At 37.6% G+C, this 23,462-nt stretch overlaps 1 protein-coding gene across 1 annotated transcript in view; it reads right to left on the bottom strand.

The window, feature by feature from the left end:
- MPP5 (membrane palmitoylated protein 5) overlaps window positions 1-23,462 on the bottom strand; it is a 60,449-nt gene that overhangs the window by 8,405 nt on the left and 28,582 nt on the right. Inside the window, exons 3-10 of the mRNA XM_039326903.1 lie at window positions 15,798-16,006; window positions 11,820-11,897; window positions 9,814-9,960; window positions 8,302-8,463; window positions 6,846-6,923; window positions 4,796-4,979; window positions 2,875-2,946; window positions 2,424-2,495 (exon numbers count right to left, since the gene is read on the bottom strand). Coding sequence (XP_039182837.1) covers window positions 2,424-2,495; window positions 2,875-2,946; window positions 4,796-4,979; window positions 6,846-6,923; window positions 8,302-8,463; window positions 9,814-9,960; window positions 11,820-11,897; window positions 15,798-16,006 — 1,002 coding nt within the window. The remainder of the gene's footprint in view (window positions 1-2,423; window positions 2,496-2,874; window positions 2,947-4,795; window positions 4,980-6,845; window positions 6,924-8,301; window positions 8,464-9,813; window positions 9,961-11,819; window positions 11,898-15,797; window positions 16,007-23,462) is intronic.

Consider the following 23,462-nt stretch of genomic DNA (forward strand, 5'->3'; position numbering starts at 1 on the left):
CGGCAAAGCCATCCTCCCATACATAAAAGGCATCACAGACAGAATCAGTAAGATCCTCCATAAACACAACATCAAAACAGCATTCTGCACAAACAGAAAAATATCCACCATCCTTAGAAACCCCAAAGATAAAATTGAATTAGAAAATCAAGGAGTATACGAAATCCCATGCACCACTTGTCCCACCACATACATCGGACAAACCAACAGAAGAATAAGTGCACGCATTGAAGAACATAAGAACTCAGTCAAAAAAGAGGAACCAACATCTTCCCTGGTCCAACACCTTAAAGCCACAGGACATGAAATTGACTTTAAAAATACCAGAACCATTGCCAAAAGTGAACATTTTAATAACAGAATAATCAGAGAAGCCATCGAGATAGAAAAACGCCCACACAGCATGAACAAGCGAGATGATACCTCCCGCCTACCAGCCATTTGGAAACCCGCCCTCATTGACAAACGACTCCCTAACACAAAAAATGATACCAGACCCACACTCACAAAAACCACACAGGAGGTCACCACCAAACATCCACGCAAAAAACAAACCCAAAGCCACACTGACTATGAGGCACGACCACAAACCAGAAGCCAGACCACAGCTGCATCATTAGCCACTTTAAACCCCCCCAATCCATACATGAAGCAAACTGACACCCTCCATGAAGAGGAAGCACGACCACGAACGCAAAGCCAAGGAATGGCAGGGCAGCCCAAAATCTTGAATCCCTCTGCAACTCAGACTAACCTGAGCACAACCAAACAGAACACTCCCCCAGCCAATCAGAGCACAGCCAACCCCCCAGCCAATCAGAGCACAGCCAACCCCCCAGCCAATCAGAGCACAGCCACGCCCCTAACCAATCAGAACACACCTCCACCCAATCAGAACACAGCCAAGCTCCCACCCAATCAGTTCATACCCCCACTGGCAGTTAAAAGGAAGAAACAGCTAAGACCACACATTGCTGCTCGAGGCACGAAGCTGAAAGCACCAGCCTGAAGATGACGAATGGGACTTCGTCGAAACGTCGCCAAGACACTTCCAATTTTACGTGGGAGAAAACCCGAACAACCAAAGACCTACATATATATATACATATATATATATTTGATATAGATTGACACGGTTGAGATTTAAATTAATAATAAAAGTCCTCTGAGATGCCTTTAATAGATTAAGAAAATTATTTAATTCAAATAATGATTCAAAATATTAGATGTGGAATTGTGTTCACATGCTTTTTGGCATCTTTCTTCACAACATGAAGAGTCACTGTCAAAAGAGAAGATTTATTTCCTATCCAAATTTTTGATCCTGAGTAAAAAAAATACTCATATATGTAGTCTTCAATTTACAGCCATCTGTTTAATGACCATTGGAAGTTATGACATTACTGACAAAAGTGACTTATGACCAGTCCTCACACTTATGACCATCACAGCATTCCCCACAGTCATGTGATCAAAGTCAGGCACCAGCATGTATTTTTGATGGTCACATCAAAAATACATTTCAGGTCACATGACTGCCATATGCAACTTCCTCAGGGAGCTTCTGACAAGCTTCCTCAATAGAGGAAGCTGTATTTGCTTAACAACCAGGTAAAAGATCACAAAATCAGGCACGACTCACTTAAGGATTGCACTGCTAAGTAATGGGACTTCCATTCCCAATTGTAGCCATAAGTTGAGGACTACATGCATCCCTGAAGATTAGTATCATTTCTGAACTGCTATGGAGACACTGAACCCTCAAATAAGAGTTACTGTACAATATGGTGGTAATCATAAATGTGGTCAAAACCCAAAGAACAAGAGACGAGAAGATATAAAAAATATTTCAAATATTTTAAATGATTCTGTATGACTAATTTATTTTTAAAATAAGCAACTGAGCTATCATAACTATATACTTTGATAAAACAAAAAAAGGGAATAGTTACTGTATATAGGTAGACCTTGATTTATAACCATTCATTTAGCAACCATTCACTGAAAAATAAAATGTACAACCAATCCTTGCACTTACAACCACTGCAACATCCCCAGGGCCATATGATCAAAATTTGGGCACTTGGCAACCGGTACGTATTTTATAATAGTTTAGCATCCTGAGGTCATGGATCACCATTTATGACCTTCCTAGCCGGCTTCTGACAAGCAAAGTCAATGGTGGAAGCCAGATTTGTTTAACAATCACATGATTTACTTAATAACAGAAGTGATCCACTTAACAACCGTAGCAAAAAAGGTCCTGAAATTGGGTGCGATTTACTTAACAACCACCTTGCTTAGCAACAAAAATTCTGGTCCCAACCGTGGTTGCAGGTTGAGGACCATCTGCACCATATCTCATTAACAATTCATTCATCTAGAAAAAAAATATCTTGAAGTCAGCTGAAACCCTTTCTTACCATCATTTTTATTGGCATTGTACAAAACTTTCTTCCGTTTCTTTTTGTTCTTTTTTGCACACCAAAGCTTCCCTAAAAGCAACCAAACAACAGTCAGTTACTGAACTTGGTCTTTTTAATTGTTTTTTTCTAAACAATGCTTGTTAAGAAAAATTGCATATAAGAATTGCACTTAAGATAGACCTTGTTAAAGTTGATACATAGACTTCCAACTCCTAGAATTCTCAGGGTAGCATGTCCTGAAAGTTGAAGTCCACACATTTTAAAGTTGCCAAATTTGAAAAACACTGAGTAGTATCTCCTTAAAAGAAAGGGGATACTTAAACCCGATCATCCCTCTTAAGACAAATCAATTGTCCAGATAATAAATCCATCTATCTGCTGCAACTATTAAGACAATTGAAAAACACTAAACTTGTTAACACAAGTATTTTTGAAGTCTTCCACTTACCTGATTTTTCTGGCTCTTTGTCCTCTTCTATAGTTTGCTTCATCGCTTCTCTTTGCTGCTGAAAACTTTTTCCTTCATGAAAGAAAGTACGTATAAGAATTAACACTGAGAGAACATAACAGTATCTTTCTCATAATAATAAACTATGTGATTTTGAGAGCATTTCAAGAGAGGCTCAAAGAAAACTGCCACTGAAAATATTTGAAAAAAAATTACTAAACATGTATCTTTCATAAAACTGTACAAAGAATATGCTTCTCACCCTGTGAGCAATTTTCTTTTCTCTATTTGGCAAGTCAAGACAATGACATAAAATGGATTCAGATTCAAATTAATTATGAAACTATTTGTGTATTATGGGATTGGCCCACCCCACTTGCTCTGGCAGAAGAGGCTGGCTATAGATCCTGTTGGCCAAGCAACTTTGGCTGGTGGGGGTCCAGAAGAGCCTATTGTGGAACATTGTGCCCTACGGGATCTGTCCCCATCCTTTTAGCTTTCTGAAAAGGCCTGAAGACCTGGTTATGCCAATTAGTCTGGGGTCCTGGTTGGGGCGGGGCATCCCTCATTGGAGATAGTTAGCAGGTTGAGAAGATCCCATCTCCACCCCATGTATGTATTCGTTCCTTTTTTAAACTCAGTTTTTGTTCACTTTTAACAATGTTTTTAATGTTTTAATATTTTATCTCACTGTTTTATGATGTTGTAAGCCACCCAGAGCCATTCAACAATAAGATGGGAGGCATATAAATTTAATAAATAGATGTTACTTTATTAATTTATGTTATGCAATTTTATTATATTTTATGTCAATTTTTTGGTTTTGATGAATAACGATGATATTCATTCGGTCATGTCTGACTCTTGGAGATTCTATGGGCCAGGCCTCCCCACATCTTCCAATCTTGCATTACTTCTTTGCAGGGCTTTTTTTGTCATAGAACGCCCAGAACGGAGTTCTGGCACCTCTTTTGGATGGAACCTTGTAGGGTAGGCAAGGCGGGTTGTATGACATGTGTGAGTTCCAGCACCTTTTTTTTTTTTTTTAACAAAAAAGCACTGTTTCTTTGAATTGTTCTATGCTTTGGCTTCTGTCAGCTTTCATGGTGTCCAGCCACCATGTTCTTTGGCGGCCTAGTTTCCTTTTACCGTTAACTCTTCCAAACTTAATTGCTTTCTCTAGCGATTTATTAATTATAGGTTTATCTATTTTCACTGTATTGTTCTCTCACCTAAAGGAGCAATAAAAAGGGCTCTAATACTTTGCTAGTCATTAAATATGGTACAATAGTAGAATGCTCTTGTTCTTGTGAAAAAGTACATTTGTAGCAATTTAAATAATAAATTCCCAAACTAAAGTTTATTAATAGGTCCATTCTGCCTTGCTGTATTCTTAAGGAAACATTATAAACATGAATAAATCTAAATTTATTATTTGCTATACTGTATAACGCAGGAGCCCTTTCAGTTGCAAGCCTTTGCCCTACAGCAAGCATTCCCTTTGTAACTTCAATGCACGTTATACATATTTTATTTAAGACCAATAGCACTTGCACATATTTTTTTCTATTTCCAATATTATTGATTACATTTCAAATATACAGAAAAAACTAGTTTTAAAATATGATTCTATTGTTGAAGATGTAACAATAAAATAAGCACATAACCAAACATTATGTTTTCATGATTAAAAACCTAGGGGGAACATCAGGCCAATAAACTGCTGGTATTAACTGTGCTATTGCTTCTGCTTTTTATCAACTCTTCAAAAAAGGGATAATGATTGTATTATATTAGAAGGCATCATACAAAATAAAACATTTCTTTGCTCAAGAGACCAATAGGAAGCATTGAGAGTGGAGGGGGGGGAATATTTTATGAACATCTCTGTGAATTGTCTGCTGTTCTTAATATTAACTACCTGGAATGAGGCCTGCCAAAGGCTGATTTTCTTCATCTCCATCTCGATAAGCCTGCCACCAATTTGGATCTTCCTGGCTGATCACATGGAGTATGTCTCCTTTTTGAAAAGACAGCCCTAACTCTCTGCAAGGGACATAAGGGTCATCAGAAGGATCGTAGTCAAAGTGAGCCTTCACATGTATCTAGGACACAAAAATATACAAACACAAAAGTGGATAGGCAATTCTAATGATTAATTTCTAGTAAGACATTCCCCCTCCTTTTTAAATACCCTTACTTAAAAAATGGATTAAAATTCCCAATGGACACATCATCTGATGGAGTTAAAAGATTTCCTAGAATTCCCCAGGAACCTGGAAAGTCTTCTGTTAGGCTCCTTGTTGAATATTGGAATATAGAGACAAGTAGAGCAGAGGTCCCCAACCTTTTGGGTACTAGGGAGGGACCAGTCCTGTGGAGGTTTTTCCTCAGACCGGAGGGGGCATGGTTTTGTGTGCTGCCTGCATTCTGCAGATGGGGCTTTGCTTGTTTGTGTGAACTGGTTGGTGGCATGCCGTGGACCGGCCCAGGGGTTGGAGACCCCTGAACTAGGGTACTTAACAGCTAGGTCCTGACTAGGTACTCCCTGCCCACTGATGCAGTTCTTTGATTTATTGAGGAGCATTGTGAAGTGAAGTAGGCAAAGAGACAGCTGGAATGATGCTCAAGAAGTGAATGCAACCTGACATTGGCAGGAGCCCAGGTTCAAACCTATGCTGTAGTAAAAAGGGCATGGGCTGCTGGGCAGCTAATGTGTTCTGGATTCTTCTGGGGAAGGATAGGCTGGAAGATCCAGTCAGCGTTAAGTTGCTATTGTCTGGCTGAGAACTTCATAGATAAAATTATTTGCATGCGTTCCCAATTAGAAGATGGATAGAATCTATAGAAATGTTAGAAGTAACATCTTGTAGTATTATCTGGGAGGCTTTGGGGCCCACAGATCTTCCAAAATGAACAGTCCTCTGCAATCTTAGCTTTGCTACTTGTGAACTGGATCTGTCCCCCACCTGATGAATTAAAGCAGTATGGCAGGAGACTCAAAGTTGGATCTCACCTGTGATTAAGTAGGAGCTATCAGAAGTCCTTAAAGAGGCACTGGTTTGCTCACTCAAGAAATCAGGGTTCAATCCAACAAAACTAAACAATTTCTACCATTTTAAATTCTTTATGGAGGAGGGGTTTACTGAGAACATAGTTGGGCCAAGAAACAAATGGCTCTGTAGGATATGGATTAACTAGACCTCTGGCATTCTGGCTTCAGACCTGTGCAAGGGTTGGAAACTGCACTGGTGATTCTCATGAATGCCCTTTGGCAGTTTCAGATGGAGGTGTTTTGACTATCCTAGTCTTTTACATCTTACAGGATGCACGATTAGTAGATTCATTCATGTTAAGAAACAGGAAGGCTTCTCTCTTACTAGCCCTTGTACTTCTCCTAAAGCTTCTCATGGGGAAGGGATAACAGATACTAAGGAAAACCCTAAGATGTGGACATGACAATCCAGAAAGCCTTTATCATTCTCTCCTATTCATTTTCTCCTGCCTCTTAGAAAAGAAACTTGCTCTTCAAATTACTGCTCCAGACACTTGTAGAAATATACAAGACTCAAGAGTCTTTTTAAATTAAATTTCTTCTTCACATATAGCTCGAATACTTCCTTTAAATAATAAATTGTGGTAGGATTCTAAGTAAAATTCAAAAAGTGAATTTTAGATTGTTATAACCAAGAATAAAGGAGTGGGTGGCCTGATGTTCCTTAGTTTTTGAAATGTCAAGTGACTCTGAATAACATGTCCTTAGATTTTTAATGTTTAATTTTTGTTTTAACATATATACATTTTTATCACTGTAAGCTGCTCAGAGTTACTCTACGGTAAGATGAAAGGCCAATAAAATTTATAAATAAACAAATATAAATAAAGAGAAGGTTTTTTTTAAAAAAAACAAACAAACTTAAGCATCAACTGAACCTCTGTTATGTGAAGTATTATCTGATACAGTCACATACCACTGTCTCCTTAGTAGGTGGGGGCTTGCTCTGCTGACTTGGAATCAGTACAAATGTCAGAGTGCCATGCATGTCTGCCTGTGAAGAAAAGCATCAATGAATTATAATTTTAAATCATCTTAGGTTCCTTGGTAAATTACTGTTCTTACCCAACTGTCTTTTTTCTATATGCTGATTTGAGATTTCACAACTCCATTTGGATGGATTCTGATATAAAGTGCTACATTATTCTTCTTTTAAAAATCAGCCATGTGTACCAGACCTAGCACCATAAGCAGTTTAACAATGGGAATGGCACCATTACTCAGGTCACACTTCGGAGACAGAGTATCCCTGATTTTTATTTATGAATTAACTTTTTGTCAATATTCCAATATATTTTAATCTGCTGGATTCTGACACTATACATATTCTGTTATTGTTTTCACTTCTTTAGGCCAAAGAACTTTTAAAACTGTTTTGCAAATAAAGAGTGGGATATAATTTATTATTTCACTTTGTTTATTTATAATCTGTACCAGTGAGATGTGTGGCATAACTATTTTAATAAATAAATAAAACTGTTAAGATGAGCTGAGTTGAGAAAAAGTGACTGGGCCAAGTCACTTAGCTGGCATTTATTCAAGGTAGAATGCTTGTTTTAAATGATTAGGGATGCATATGCACTAGGCCAGGGGTCGGCAACCTTGGCTCTTTTATGACTTGTGGCTCAGGCTGGCTCAGGAATTCTGGGAGTTGAAGTCCACAAGTCATAAAAGAGCCAAGGTTGCCTACCCCTGCACTAGGCTGTATCCCAGGCATATTTTAATGTACTGTTATGCTGGCTGTTTTAGGGTTAACATTTGTTTATTGGGTTCAAACCAATTCAATTTATTTGTATTTATTGTGTTGTGTTTTGTACTGTACCTTGCTAAAAATATAATACTCGGCCTTTCTTGGTGCAACATACAGATGTTAAAGCCATTTTCATTATGTCTTAAGATATACATGGAAATTTTGGCTGGTAAAACATATTTAAATCAGAAATAGTTACAACTTAAACATTCCACTAATAGAAACTTAGAAGCTTATGCATGGCCATTAAAGTTCAGTCTAAACAAAGTCTCTGACTTCTACAAATGAGTATTGATGGAGCTCCAAGAACTGATTCTTTGAAACAATTTTCAATTGGCATACTAAATATAACATCAGAAGGTTTTCTTTGCTCCACCCCTTTTTTCAATTGTATCCAATTCTCAGTTCACCTGGACAAGTCCCTGCAGTTTCCTTGGCAACGTTTTTCAGAAGTGGTTTGCCATTACCTCCTTCCTAGGGTTGAGAGAAAGTGTCTGGCCCAAGGTCACCCAACTGGCTTCTCACCCAAGACAGGACTAAAACTCCTGGACTCCCGATTTCTGGCCCAATGCCTTAACCATTATACCAAAACTGGCTCTATCAAATAAGTGACATAACATACCAGCAAGTCAAAAACCTCATTAACATCTTTTCCACGAATTTCAGTTCCATTGATTTCCAAAACTTCATCACCTTCATGTAAGAGCCCACTCTTTTCTGCAGCACCTCCTTTCACTATTCGACTAATGATGACTGAATCCATTTCATTTCGTACTGTAGCACCCTGGGTAATAGAAAGTGAACATCTGAGATGATGAGAAATACAACTGAAATAAAAGAAGTTTGATTCGAACCAGACTGAAACCACCACTCAGGCATCTTATGATCAACCTGTCAGTCTAATCCAGTGTTTCTCTACCATGGTAAATTTAAGATGTCTAGACTTCTACTCTCAAGAGTTCCCCAATCAGCCTTTCTGGCTGGGGAACTCTGGGAATTGAAGTCCAGACATCTTAAAATTGGTCTGATCTATTCCACAGAGTCCGGAAGACAGAAAAATCTGTAAGAGAATCATGCATGTTTGTGTTTCAATGATATTCTTCAGTCTTTCAGGAGGTTAAAAATAGAATGAAAAGAAAGAAAAACTAAAAATACAGTTTTTAGATAATGTTTAGTTTCTATTAGCATATTATGGCATCGTGTGCCAATCATTACAAAAAACATTAATTCTCTCTACTAATAAATGTGCAATATCATACTTAGATTTTGTGGCTCACAGAGCCAAAAAAAGTAACCAGATATAATTTTTTTTGTTTTCCTTTCTTCATCCTATCATATGGGTATAAAATGACAAAACAAAGGTGCCTTTTGGGAAGAAGAGTTGTAACATAATGGTAAAGATGCATGTATCCTGTCAACTTTTCAAGACATGGCAGGTCAGGAAACACATCACACGTACTCCAGCAAAACTATTTTTATAAGGCATAATAAACACAAGTGTGAAAGGGTATCAGAGTTTCTTTTTACCCAACCTTGTACCAAATAGAATAAAAGCAATTATTTTGAGTTTATTTCTCAGGTTTTTCATTTTCCCAAATTGTGTAGCTATTTTATTTCTTTTAATGACTCATTTCCAAGGTCATTTATACAATCGTTCCTATATACTGTGATGAATATGAATGCAATTATAGAACTGGTGTACTGTGGCAGAGGAAAACAATCCTGCTGTGTAGTTTATCTAAAGCACAGCGGTTTACTGGAATGAATTATAAAGTATTAAACTTTAGTATATTCATATATTGAGGAAGATTAAGAGCTGTGCCTTATAAATACAGAAAATATGCTCAATTTTCAATTCAATTTTATGCAGAAACATACATATAAGAAACCAGCACTTGAGTCTACTTAAAATAGATCAGAATTTTCAGGAAAATCTGAGAATACGAGCAAAAACTCATTACTTATCAGTCCACAAAGCCATCTGTAGAGTGGGAAAATGATTTGCACATTTTTATATACCTGAGGGAGAGCTTTGTATTCTCTTTTTTGAGACAATGTACTATAATGATCAGACTGAGCATTGTAAAAAATATGAGAGTCAATGTTTTTCCAGATCACATTTTAGGATACTTACCAATGGAATATCTCTCGCTTTCTCAATGCGAACAATTTTAACTGTTTCTCCTCCATACACACCAACATTTTCGTATATCTTTTCATCTGCCACTGATTCGGGTTGCATTTCTTGTTCAGCAATTTTATCATGAGCCAATAGTAGTGCCTGGTGCAAAACAGTATACTTACAGTTTATTATGGTATGACCAAATAGATGGCATAGGGTAAAAATACCACAAAAATTCAATACTGGATACAAAATTCAATACTGGATGCAATATGAACCAGAAGACACTTTTCTTATATTTTCTTCTGATTCCATATGCGTGGACAATCAAATTAAGGAATGCTACCAGGAAAGTCAGTTACAACCATAACTGAGACCACCAATTCTGGTTGCAGTTCTGATATAAGTCATACATATTTGTTAACGGCATGCATGTTTGTTACATAACAACAGTTGCTGCCAGTTTGTCTACTGACAAGAAGAGAATAATTGTGGGCCAGCCTCCAAATGCCTAAATTGCGATCATGCAATCACAGAGACACCCATGAGGTATCTCAGGGTAGGGAAGGCCATGGGGGGGGGGCCTAATGATGGAATAGGCCCCCAAGGCCTCCCCGGCCCACTAAGATACCTCATGCTTCCCCCTCCCTTCCTGCTGTGCCGGACTCACCTTGAAAAGATCGGTCTCCTCTCTGCCGTGGTTTCTGCTTTTGAGGGAAAGTCGATGGAAGCTCCTGGGTGCCCGTAATATTGCGCGGGTTCAGGCACCGATCCTCTTTTGCAGAGAATGGGAGCCTGAACTCTCGCGGTGTTTGGTCCCGCCCTCAACTCCTTTCCGCCACTGCTGGAACAATTTTCACCAGGATGGAGACCTTGGGGAAACTGGAAGTTCCGTCTAAATGCAAATGCACTTAGAAACAAGTGCCTCACTCTTGGCTCCGTTTTTGCCTAAAAAAGCCATTTTTCAAGCCTCTTCCTGGCAAAAACAAGCCTCTGGAGGGAGTGCCCTTGTTCCAGAAGCTTCTTTTTGTATGATTGCTCTTTAGAAGAGCGAGGCATGCTCGCTCCGGAGGCTTGTTTTCACTAGGAAGGGGTTTAAGAAATTACTTTTTCCTGCAAAAACCTAGCCAAAGAGTGAGGCATGCTTGCTCCAGAGGCTTGTTTTTGCCAGGAAGGGGCTTGAGAAATGGCTTTTTTCTACAATTTAGCCAAAGAATGAGGCACGCTTGCTCCAGAGGCTTGAGAAATGGCTGTTTCCTGCGAAAAATTAGCCAAAGAGCAAGGCGCGCTTGCTTTGGAGGCTTGTTTTCACTAGGAAGGGGCTTGAGAACTGGCTTTTTCCTGTGAAAACTTAGCCGGAGATCGTGGTGTGCTTGCTCTGGAGGCTTGTTTTCGTCAGGAAGGGGCTTGAGGAATGGCTTTTTTCCGGTGAAAAGCCTCTGGACCTTGATACTGGCGGGGTGAGGCAGCGGCGGCCAGACCAGACCCTTCCCCGTCTCTCCTTGCTTCCCCAAAGCCTCTCTTCATTAACCTCCTTTCCAGTTCCATTTTCTGCCAACACGTGCAGGGCAACAAAAGAAGCTTGTGGGACTACCGGTTAAAAAAAAAGTTCAATCAGACCTTCCAACTTTGCAAGATCTTTTTTTTTTTTCGCAAGAAGTTGGAAGGTCAGATTGATCTCTCTCTCTTTTTTTTTTAGTCCCATAAAGTTCTTTTGTTGCACACGGAGAATGGAGCTAGAAAGGTTAGTGAAGGAATGTGGTTGCCCTGAGGTGGGGGTTAGGATTTGGCATTGTGGAGTGTTTGTGCTCTGGTGGGGCTATTCAAAACACAGGGATTCCCTGTATTTTGAAGAATCGTGTGACTACACAGAAAGGAGCATTCCATTTCTGAAGTGCCCCATTCCAGGCATACAGAGCTTGTATACAGATAGAGAGAAAAAACAATAGATATCTATATATTGTTTATAGTATATTTTAAAAAACAATATTCTACACTTTAAAATAGAGTGTTCCTACCTGAACATGAGGAGCATTCAATAAAGAATTAAGTTCCAGCCCATCTTTCTGATGGCTTGGTCTCAAAACATTTTGTACCTGGGAATTAGAAACACCAAAAATGTAACATCAGTTACCATACATCATAAGCAAAGTATTATTTTACTTTTCACACAAGAACATCTTTTCTATAAGTAGTGTAGTATGTCAAACATTGATTTCCTAACTATTTTTTCAATACAGTAAATGGATAAAAGAAATCAGAGACCACATTAGTTTTTAACATAACATTCCCTCAAGAGTATTCAAGGATCTTCCAATTCCAAATGTCTGAAGAACAGCCATCTAAGTAGGTCTGTAACTCCTGCGGGAGGGGAATGATGGGGTACTACCAAACATGACTAGACAGGGGTCTAATTCCATCCTGAAAAGATGGAACCCAACCTGTGTGTTCGTCTTGAGAACAGGGAATGCTGAAGTTCTACATCCTAATTGAAGTAAAGGGGTTGAGAGTCCAAGGTTCCTTTTTTGGTGGTTCCTCCCACTATGAAAAATCTTTGCCTGAAAGATGCATGGAGTTCTCATTCTGCTAGGTTTTTGCAAGAGATCAAAGGCCATTTTATACTATCATTGTTTTACCCCCAAAGGTGCTTTTTCAAAAGGCAACTGGACTTGTTTTTCCTTGAAGATGTTTCGCTTCTCATCCAAGAAAGTTCTTCAGTTCATGGATGAGAAGCTAACCATCTTCAAGGAAAAACGAAGTCCAGTTGCCTTTTGAAAAAGCACCTTTGGGGCAACCATAACCTGGATGACTGAGAATCTCCATAGATATATTATTGTTTTAATTATAATGGTATGGTAGGATTACCTTGATAGGCTGATTTCTCTTTGCTGCTGTTAAAGTTTGGTGGGCTGTTTTTCAGAGCGAAGGTTTTTTTTATTTAACAGTTACTGAAAACCATCCAGAATCCCAGAAGGTAGAATAGAACAGAATAATAAAGTTGGAAGGGACCTTAGAGGACTTCCAGTCCAACCCCCTGCTTAGGCAGGAAACCCTATACCATTTCAGACAAATGATTCTCCAATTTCTTCTTAAAAACTTCCATTGTTGGAGCATTCACAACTTCTGGAGACAAGTTGTTCCACTGATTAATTTTTCTAGCTGTCAGGAAATTTCTTCTTAGTTCTAGGTTGCTTCTCTCCTTGATTAGTTTCCACCCATTGCTTCTTATTCTGCCCTCAGGTGCTTTGAAGAGTAGCCTATTCGTTGTGGCAACCCCTGAGATATTGAAACACTGCTATAATGCCATGCCCAGTCCTTCTTTTCATTAAACTAGACATACCCAATTCCAGCAACTTTTCTTTATGTTTTAGCCTCCAGTCCCCTAATCATCTTTGTTATTCTTCTCTGTACTCTTTCTAGCATCTCAATATCTTTTTTACATCATAGTGACCAAAACTGGATGCAGTATTCCAAGTGTGGCCTTATCAAGGCATTATAAAGTGGTATTAACACTTCACATGATCTTGATTCTATCCCTGTTAATACAGCCTAGAACTGTGTTAGCTTTTTTGGCAGCTGCAGCACACTGCTGGTTCATATTTAAGTGATTGTCCACTAAGACTCTAAGATCCCTCTCACAGTTACTACTATTGAGCAAGGTACCACCTATACCAGTGATGGCGAACCTTTTAGAGATCGAGTGCCCAAAAACCGCTCTGCTCCCCTACCCACTCTGCCCCCGCGCTCCTGTCCCACCTGCCCGCAGGGCCACCCACCACTTCCACGGTCTGCCACAGATTGCCCAGGTGGCCCTGCAGCGCCATAGTGACCATGCCCTCTGCCCGCACCCTGCAGCATCATCTGCGCGTAACAGGCTGTGAGAGTGGAGTCTTCTCCCTGCTGCCTGGCTGCCATATCCTTGGCTGTGCTGCTCCGCGTGGGCCGTGCCCGGGGGGTGACTCCTCCGGGGTGGCTGCTGGTGAGAAGGCAGCTGCGGGGGGAGGTGGGGCTGAGGCAACACGCACGTGCCCAGAGAGAGGGCTCTGAGTGCCCCCTCTGGCACACGTGCCATAGGTTTGCCACCACAGACCTATACTGTACCTGTGCATTTGGTTTTTCTTGTCTAAATGTAGAACCTTACATTTTTCACCACTGAATTTCATTTTGTTAGATAGCGCCCAATTTTCAAGTCTGTCAAGATCGTTCTGTATCTTAAGCCTATCTTCTGGAGTGTTGACTATTCCTGCCAGGTTGGTGTCATCTGCAAATCTGATGAGTTGCCTATCTATCCCCTCACTCAGGTGATATACAAACATTTGTATACATAAAATATTACTGAAAATCAATTGACTAGATAACACATTTTGGCAATATAATTTTGAGAGGTTTTGCCTGTTACATATAAGGATTCAGGATGATGTATACAGCAATAGCAATAGCGCTTAGACGTATATATTGTTTAATAGTGCTTTACAACACTCTCTAGGCAGTTTACAAGTCAGCATATCGCCCCCAACAATCTAGATCCTCATTTTACCAAGCTCAGAAGGATGGAAGGCTAAGTCAACTTTGATCCCATCAGAATCAAACTCCGGGGTATGGGCAGAGTTAGCCTGCAATACTGCATTCTAACCATTGAGCCACCAAGACTCCTGTATATATGAGCTTATGGACTAAGTGTACCTATAGTATTTCTGAGGCAGTACAAGTAGTTCTTCTTTAGCAACTACCTTAGGAAGTGACAGTTTGTAATATGTCAGTTTCCTGACTAAATCTACCCTCAAACTCAAATATCTGTGCCTGATCACAATGCACACTGGATTAAGAGCAACACTGGTGTTGAAAACCTCCAGTGAGGATTATGGTGGTTAAATCATTTTTAAGGTGTGGATACGGTGTCACAAATTGGGTGTCACTCAGCAGCCAGCACTAGATGTCAAAATCCAGTTGCTAAACAGGTTTTGTTACTATTATTTTAATTTAGCTTTTCGCTTTATTGTATTTTTCGCTTTAGCTTTTTGCTTTATTATATTTTTTGTGGGTTTTAGTTAATCACCTATAGTTATGTAGATAAGATGGGCAGCCATATAAAATCTCTAAATAAGTAAATGTGTAAAATATTCAATACTCCTAATCTTTGTAGATCTGACAATACTGAAACATGCCAATTTCTTTAAAGTGCTTTTAATGATTAATTCATAAGTATTACAAGTGTTTGAATGTTAACATCAAAACAGCAAAGTACAATGCAGATTGTAACAAATGTTTATTCAATTATCTGTAAATCCCTGAAATTTTAAAATGATCCTAAGAGTTATTCATTTTTATATGAAATTTATGTCCCAGATCTATATTTTATTTAAAGAAGTTTAAACATTATACAAAGATTTCAGTAATTTGGTTTTGCTATACTAACAAATTTAGTGAATGAAATATAATTTGAGGGCATTAAACTGTAGCTGGAAATCAATTATAACAAATTTGATATAAGAAGGGAGGTGTGTAATTTATTTTATTTATTTATATTTTTAAATACTTTTAATTTTTAAAAAACAATTAAATGCTGAGTAGAATAATATGGCATTTCCTCATGCTGCCTGGATCCCAAGAACAAAAATATTGTTTCAAAGAATATTTGATGTTTCTATAATAATGCAGTGCTATTTAAGAAATGCATGTTCCCTTGGACATGCAGAACTATGATCTTAACAACTGTATTAATGTAAAGAAACACTTTACATACTTTTATATTTATTTAGAGAATGAAACTTCACATTGCTTAAATATAGTCTTTAAAAATATGAAATAGTGTATTTGCAAACCTAAATTCTCATATACTTATTACTTCTGGGATCTAAAAAGCATTTTCTTCTAGACTAGGAAAAGCAAATACTAATTTAATTATGGAGAGCTTTTAATGCCACACCTAGGACCACTTTGGAACGAAGTAATTACTGGAACTTTAATTATTAAATGAGAATGTATACCATACATACCTCTTGTGCAAGTTCTTGTGCATTGGAGATAAGAGGATATGGAGGACTTGCTTTGTTCATATGCACAGTAACGGCATTGTGTATCTTAAATGCATTTTGAAAGTCAGTATTTTGCACAAGCTGTAAAATGAGAGCAATTTCTTCCTGACTTTGTGGATCTATCAGTGTGTGTTGGACATGCTTAAGAGAACACAGCAGCTCATCAACCTCTGCAAAAAGGAACAGGTGCACTAGTAAGTATAGATATACTAAATATATGAAATGCATTTTGTTAATTAGAATTATCTCACTATCTACTACAGTTATTATTTCCTGCATGAAAACGAAAGCAACAAGCTGGTGAACAGATTATCCCAAAAACAAACCATATAGAATCAGATGAACAAAATCTTACAACAAATTAGTTATGAACCAAACTCCCTTGAAATTCATCTTTACTTGATAGAGTATGTTTAACAATAACACAAAATCATTCCATAACATTTGATGAAGCCAAAGATCACTAAATAAAATATTGAGTTTGAAAACTATCTATATCCGGCAAAGGTTATAGAGAAAAACATGTCCACCCTCATCCCCAGTGCATCCCTGTGAAAGAAGGATTTGGCCAGTGATTTGAAAGGCTCTTGACCATCTAAACCCCGCACCCTACCCTCTTGGTCGAGTAACGCAACATAGAATATGGAACCCATATCCTTTCCACTATAGTCCTACAAATATGCATAGATGCAAACTGAAAGGAAAGGAGAAACACACAGACACCCCCCCCCCAGATGCAACATGTTAATTCATTATGCAGAATAAAATAACAAATGCCTCCTATAATTATTTGGAAGAATTCCAAAAGTCAGGCTTTGTTTACCCTACCTTCCTTGGACCTCAATCCTGAGTAAGTTATATTCGTTTTCTGATTTCCATTCTTCCAAACTTATATGAAATATCAACGTAAGAAAAATATTGTTATACTACAATTCCCATAGCGATCACCAACAGACCACAAACTGAGTATATGGTTGTGGGAGGGAATGGAATATCTGCTTCAGGAACTTCCTATCTTTTCCTGTAATTTTGTATTACATATTTGGGAGGACTACATAATCTCAAGATCTGCAGAATTGCTCACATTGGTGCTACTAATTAATTATCCTGAACTTTCAGAGTTTAATATCACTGTACTGTGCTAAGCTACACCTTGGAAGGAAAATTATGCACCGATGTCAGCAGCATGATTATAGTATGTTTTTTTAGTGGCTGAAAAGTCAAGGAATTTAATTAGAGAAAGTGAAGGAGGGAAGAAATAGGAAACTGATTCATGGCACACCATAAATTCTGAAAAGATAACAGAAGATGAGAACATTTTTTCATCAAAATAAAAGAGTTTTATCTCACTTCATTACTTTTGAAAAGCAAGTTTTAGACATCAAATGTTCACTATCAGGCTTTAGAAGGGCTTAATCAATTCTAAAATTTGATGTGAGGTTATTTAAAGTCAAAAGACTTGACCCTGTCACATACTGCAACACACTGTCAGATCACCATGACTTCTACCTTGCCTGGCAATTTATCTCTAATTTTCAATTTATTAAACTTAGGTCACCAACATGGGTTCTCTCATTGATTTAGAATAAAATTATAAATCTAAAAATAAATCCAGAGCTATTAAAAAGGGGTTGTTTTTTTTTTAAAAAAAAGTAAAAGTAGTGAAGGCAGGCTTAAAATATAAGTTTTACAGCTTTTTTAAAAGCACAGAAGCAAAGAAGTTAAACCCATCAATGGAATCCATTCCAAAAAACTAAGATGATTAAAAGTTTTCTCAAGAGAAGCCTGAGGCCACTGTAACTCTCTCCAGATAACTTTAGTGAGCTGGGCTGTAGGGCATGGAATCATATAGTTACAGAAAGAAGCATTGTTTCAAGGAGCTTGGCTCTATACTTTATAAGGTTTCTTTAAATAATAAGCAGCACCCTGTACTTTACCCAGAAAAGTACAGCAACAATGCAATGCACTGGGCCCTCATATAATGTAGCCCCTCTGATTTCAGAGGTCAATCTGACTGCTGACTTCTGTAAATTTCCAGGTTAGACATAAAGGAAATACTTTGTGAAATTATCCATTAACTATTTACCAAACCCTTTCCCCAGTTCATTGTACTAATGTACATTTTAATTCATTCTTCCTCATGGACATGTGTTTACAAACACATACAATGCATAATTCATGTTTCAAAGAGTAGCAGAGAACAATAAGGATAACACTACAGAAATAAGAGAAATAAGAGATTTCTTTTTCGGCATGACAGGAAAGCCCATTAGCTGAAGAGAAAGGAAGGTAGTAGGATTATCATAAATAAATGTTACGTAACACATCTCTGAAGAGCACAGCAGAAAATAAATCTACCATACAAAATACTTCCTTATTTTCAACACAATCAAATAAACAGATAAAAAACTTTCTAACAGAGGAGATATCTTCACATCCAGGACAATTAATGGCAGGACCTGAATATGATGACTGTCATGTGATAAATATATTGTCATGGTTCCGAAAGAAGAAGCTCTTCAAAGAACTTTGAGGCATTGTTTTCTTTAAAGAATCTTTAATAGCAACAGAGCTTCCTCACGTACATAGAAGAAGCCAAAATCTGAATTCTCCTCCCCCAAACACACAGTATCTAAGCATAACTCACTCCTTCATTTAACGGTCATTAATCACATTCTCCAATTAGTTTGAAGTGCAGAACTTTCCCCCATTACTTATCTCCTCTTATTACAACCAACCTTGAAGAATACTCCGAGATATTGTTATGGCTAACTAGTCCCCAAGCACATTCTTCCCCCTCCCCTTCAGCAACATCTAATTTTAACTTTAAAAGTAATACACAGGTTAAATAGAAAATGTCTGCATCTTCATATATTGTCAAGCAAGAACATCCAAAGTTAGCAGTATTGACATATATCTTCATGAAAAATTACTTCTGTATCTACAATATACCAGGGATATATAGAAACCATGTATTCTGGACACAAATTCATTTTCCTTATCACTGAATTAGAGTTCAAGTAATACACTAACATCTGAAGTGATTCATTCATTTCAAATATGAAGCTGTGAAATTTGAAGTACCACATTTTTTATGTACAACAGCAATCATACATTCTTCTTTTGCAAAATAAAAAGTATAAGATGCTTACATTGTCAAAAATATTTTTAACAATAACAACTTTCAAAGAAGTTAAACTTTTATTTTGAAGTTTAACAATGCTGCTGAATGTTGAAAGATTCAGAAAGATTGAGAAAGAAAAAAATACCTTTGAGATAGTAAATTATAATATAATCTCCTACAAAATAGAAGCACCTTTTACATTTAAAGCCTATAAAGATAAATATTTTTTTCTAATTATTGCTGTTTATCTGAATAGCTATTGATTCTAAGTAAGGAAAAAAGCTACATTTAACCTCTTCTAGTAAATTTTTATTGCTATTAAATCTTATCTCAGTTGTTACAAATTGCTCAATAAAATGAAGGAAGAAATGATAGCTCAGTTTATAATTTACCTATGTCAGGGCTTATATCTTTAGAGGCCTTAAGGATATTTTTTCCTCCATGTTCCTTTTTTTATTTTAAAGTCCTTGCATTACATAGCGTATAATATAGACTGGAATTTGTGGACATTTTTCAAACACTACTTTGACACAGACACCACTATTATTGAAATTTAATGGTTAAGATTCTAAGACAAACAGCTTCATCTCTGTAAAAAAGAATATCTCTATGTACTTATTAGTTTATTTTAGCTTCACAGGACAAAGGACCAAACTGGAGTTATGCTAAATATTTCTCTACAATTATCAAAAGCAAACATTGTGGTGTGGGTACTAATAATTAGCTGGACCTTATCAGATATGGATAAGAAAATCTTTAATTCCCTGCTAAATCCCTTTTCTTAAAGTATTTGTGCAAGATAAAAATGTGGGTTAATGGCAAAGCTTTGTTCTCAAGGCTCAAGGACTCTAGATCTATTGAAGAAAAAATTTAAGAGACTTTTCATAACAGACTGATATAGTCAGTCTACAAATACATTCAAAGGATAACTCTATTCATAACTACTGTTTTTTTCTTGAAAATAAGACTCACCCTGAAAATAAGCCCTAGCCTGATTTTTTGGGGTGGGCCTAGTATAAGCCCTACCCAAAAATAAGCCCGGGGGGATTAGGCATGGCCAGCACAAGTCATAGGGGCCAATGGTGTCTGGCAGCAGGTGTCGGGACGTGGGAGGCTTGGCTGAGGTGGTACTATGGTAAGTGGGTGTGGGATGTGTGGGACAGCTCCCCCCCACTGCCTCACCTTGTGGCAGCACTGGCATGCCATGTCACATGGCGTCTTACCGCGAGAAGCCGCGAGCGGCCACGGAAGTGGGAGGCAGCCACGTGGGCTCCTGTTGGATGGGGATGTTGGTGCCACCACTGCAAGGCAGGAGTCAGGGAAAAAATAAGACATCCCCTCAAAATAAGACCTACTGTCTCTTTTGGAGGCAAACAAAATATAAGACTGGGTCTTATTTTGGGGGAAATATGGTAGAATAATTTTAGAGTTACTTTAGAGTCACTTTCATAATTTCAAAGAGGAAGTGTATAGTTCGTGAAAACCTATTTACAATCTTTCCCTGATGTTTTATATATCTTTGCCTTTTATTAATGTAGGTCCTAATGATATATGAAGTTTGAGCAAACAAATAAGATATAAGTTTGAGACTCGTTGATTTGATATGATTAACAAAGACATCAGTTACCAACATCCCTTAGTTCAATCATTCAGTTAAAGCAGCGGTTCTCAACCTGTGGGTTGCGACCCCATTTGGGGTCGAACGACCATTTCACGGGGGTCGCCAAACAACGCAGTCCACCATTTTTTCCCCTTTTCCTTAGCTGTGCTACTCCCTTTTATTCTATTGGCTTTTGAAAGCCAATAGAATAGACTCTCTTGAATAGAGTCTAATTCTATTGGCTTTCAAAAGCCAATAGGAATTGTCCAGGGTGTCTCTGCCCTGCTGAGCCCGCCAAAAGTCCCATTCTGCAAACGGTGCTGCAAGTTGTCTGCAGCGAAGGCGAGCTGTCTGGAAGTTTCCACCCCTTCCTGCTGATGTGGTTCTCATCTTCAAGAAAGGGGAAAAAAAACACTCAAGAAACTACAGACCAATCAGTCTAACATCAATACCTGGGAAGAGCTTGGAAAAGATAATCAAAAAACAGATCTGCGAATAACTAGAAGCAAACAAAGTTATAACCAGTAGCCAGCACGGGTTTGTTAAAAACAAATCATGTCAAACCAATCTTATTTCATTCTTTGATAAAGTGACTAAATTAATAGACCAGCGAAACACTGTGGACATAATATACAGATTTCAGTAAGGGATTTGACAAAATAGACCACAACCTGCTGCTTAGTAAGCTAGAAAACGGTGGAATAGACAACATCCCCATCAGATGGATCTGTAGCTAGCTGATAAACCGTACTCAGCAGTAGTCCTCAATGGTATTACATCCACATGGAGAGAAGTAAGCAGGGGTACCACAAGGCTCCATCTTAGGCCCAGTGCTCTTCAAAATCTTCATTAATGACTTAGATGAGGGAGTAGAAGGGGAGCTCATCAAATTTGCAGATGACACCAAACTGGCCAACACCCCAGAAGACAAGCTCAGGATCCAAAAAGATCTTGATAAACTTGAATAATGGGCCCTATCCGACAATATGAGTTTTAATGTGGAGAAAAGCAAAGTTTTACACTTAGGCAGGAAAAATCAAAGGTTTAAGTAGAGATTAGGTAAGACTTGGCTTAAAAACAGTAACTGTGAGAGGGACCTCGGAGTCCTTAGTGGACTATCACTTGACTATGAGCCAGCAGTGTGTAGCAGCAGCCAAAAAAGCTAATACAATCCTGGGTTGTATAAATAGAGGCATAGAATCTAGAAGTATTAGTACCACTTTATAAAACCCTAGTAAGACCACAACTGGAATACTGCAACCAATTCTGGTCACCGTACAACAAAAAAAGTTAAAACCTTGGAAAAAGTTCAGAGAAGAGCAACTAAAATAATCAAAGGCTTGGAGACTAAAACATATAAGAATGGCTGCAGGACTTGGGTTTGGCTAGTCTAAAGAAAAGAAGAAAGAGAGGCAACATGAAAGCAGTATTCCAGTATTTGAGGGGCTGTCACAAAAAAGAGGGGCTCACATTATTCACCAAAGGACAAGACAAGAAACAATGGTTGGAAACTGACCAAAGAGAAGCAATGATGATTTCCAATTAAGCAATTCTTTTTAAGGGTATAAAATATTCCCATTTTAATACAGATATATCAAAATGGTGAAAAACAATATATTTATTTCTTGTCCAGCTCTAATCCCCATGAAATGATTAACTGTGCTTGTGTAAGTGGGATGCATAAATCTGTTTGTGATTTTCATCTATCTGTTGTAGTACTATCACATTCAGGCAGAAGATCAAGTCAAGGAATTATCAATTCCCCTTAATAATGCAGATATCTTGTTCCTGCTAAGTAGTCATAAGCTTCACACATCTAAAACAATTTGTTATTTATTGTTTTAAGCAATAATACCAAGAAAGGGCTGAGAAATCCAGAAAAATACTGGTTTTCATGTTAAATGAAATACCATAATACTGTGAAAATACTATAGTAGAATATATACAAAGTCCAGGTTCACGGTCTGTGAATATTCTTCTCAGCTTTGAAACTATCCAGTCTTCGCAAAAACAAACTCCCACTCTGATAAAAATGAAAAAAATCTAGGCAGGTATTTATCATATACGTGATGACATGGCAAGAACCTTCAGCAGCACACAACTCCATTGACTATTCCTCTTAAATAATTAAGATTAATTTTAATGTGTTAAGAGTCTTTTCTATTTTTATTTCTTCCTTTTATTCCATGAATAACCTTCTGAACATTTTTTTTCTTTAGGAAGTCATCCTTCAAGATTCTCAATGCATATGTGATGGTTTGCCTGTTGGAAAAGTTGCTTACTTAAGGATCAGTTTTAATACCATGCTTAATAAAGCTAGAAATATATATATAGAAAATAATGGATCTTAAGCACATGTCTTATGCATGGAAAGCTATAGGATTATCCTGGGTTAAGAAGACCTAGTAGGGTTTTTTTTTTTTTAAAGGATTCCTGTTATTACCTTGGAGTACCCTTAGCTATGCTGATGCAGATTTTAAAAATTCTGGAATTAAAAACTAAATTTGATATATATCTAAGAATGTTTCTTTATTTAACTTAAAATGATTTGTTTCTCTGTTATGGTTTTGGTCCTTTGGGATGGTTTTTCCGGTGTCAATGAGATTGTCTCTACTGATAACTACATTCCAAAACTAGTTCAGAGATATTTGGGAGTCAGTTGTGACATCCTAATTGTAATTCATCTTAATTTTAATTTTAAACTATTGTGGACTTTTATTGCTGTATTTCATAATTGTGAAAGAGTTATGAAATTTGGCAAAATATAAATTTAATAAATAAATAAAATTGGGATGAAATTATCCCTAATATAGGATTTGATTGCATAAGTTTGACAAAATTTAAACAAGCTGTTTGAAAAACTGTTTTCAAGCACTTCTTGAACTTGAAGGAGATATACTAA

This window comes from Crotalus tigris, unplaced genomic scaffold, assembly GCF_016545835.1.
Source record: "Crotalus tigris isolate CLP2741 ecotype Arizona unplaced genomic scaffold, ASM1654583v1 scf7180000024346.1432988, whole genome shotgun sequence".
NCBI classification, from domain to species: Eukaryota; Metazoa; Chordata; class Lepidosauria; order Squamata; family Viperidae; genus Crotalus; species Crotalus tigris.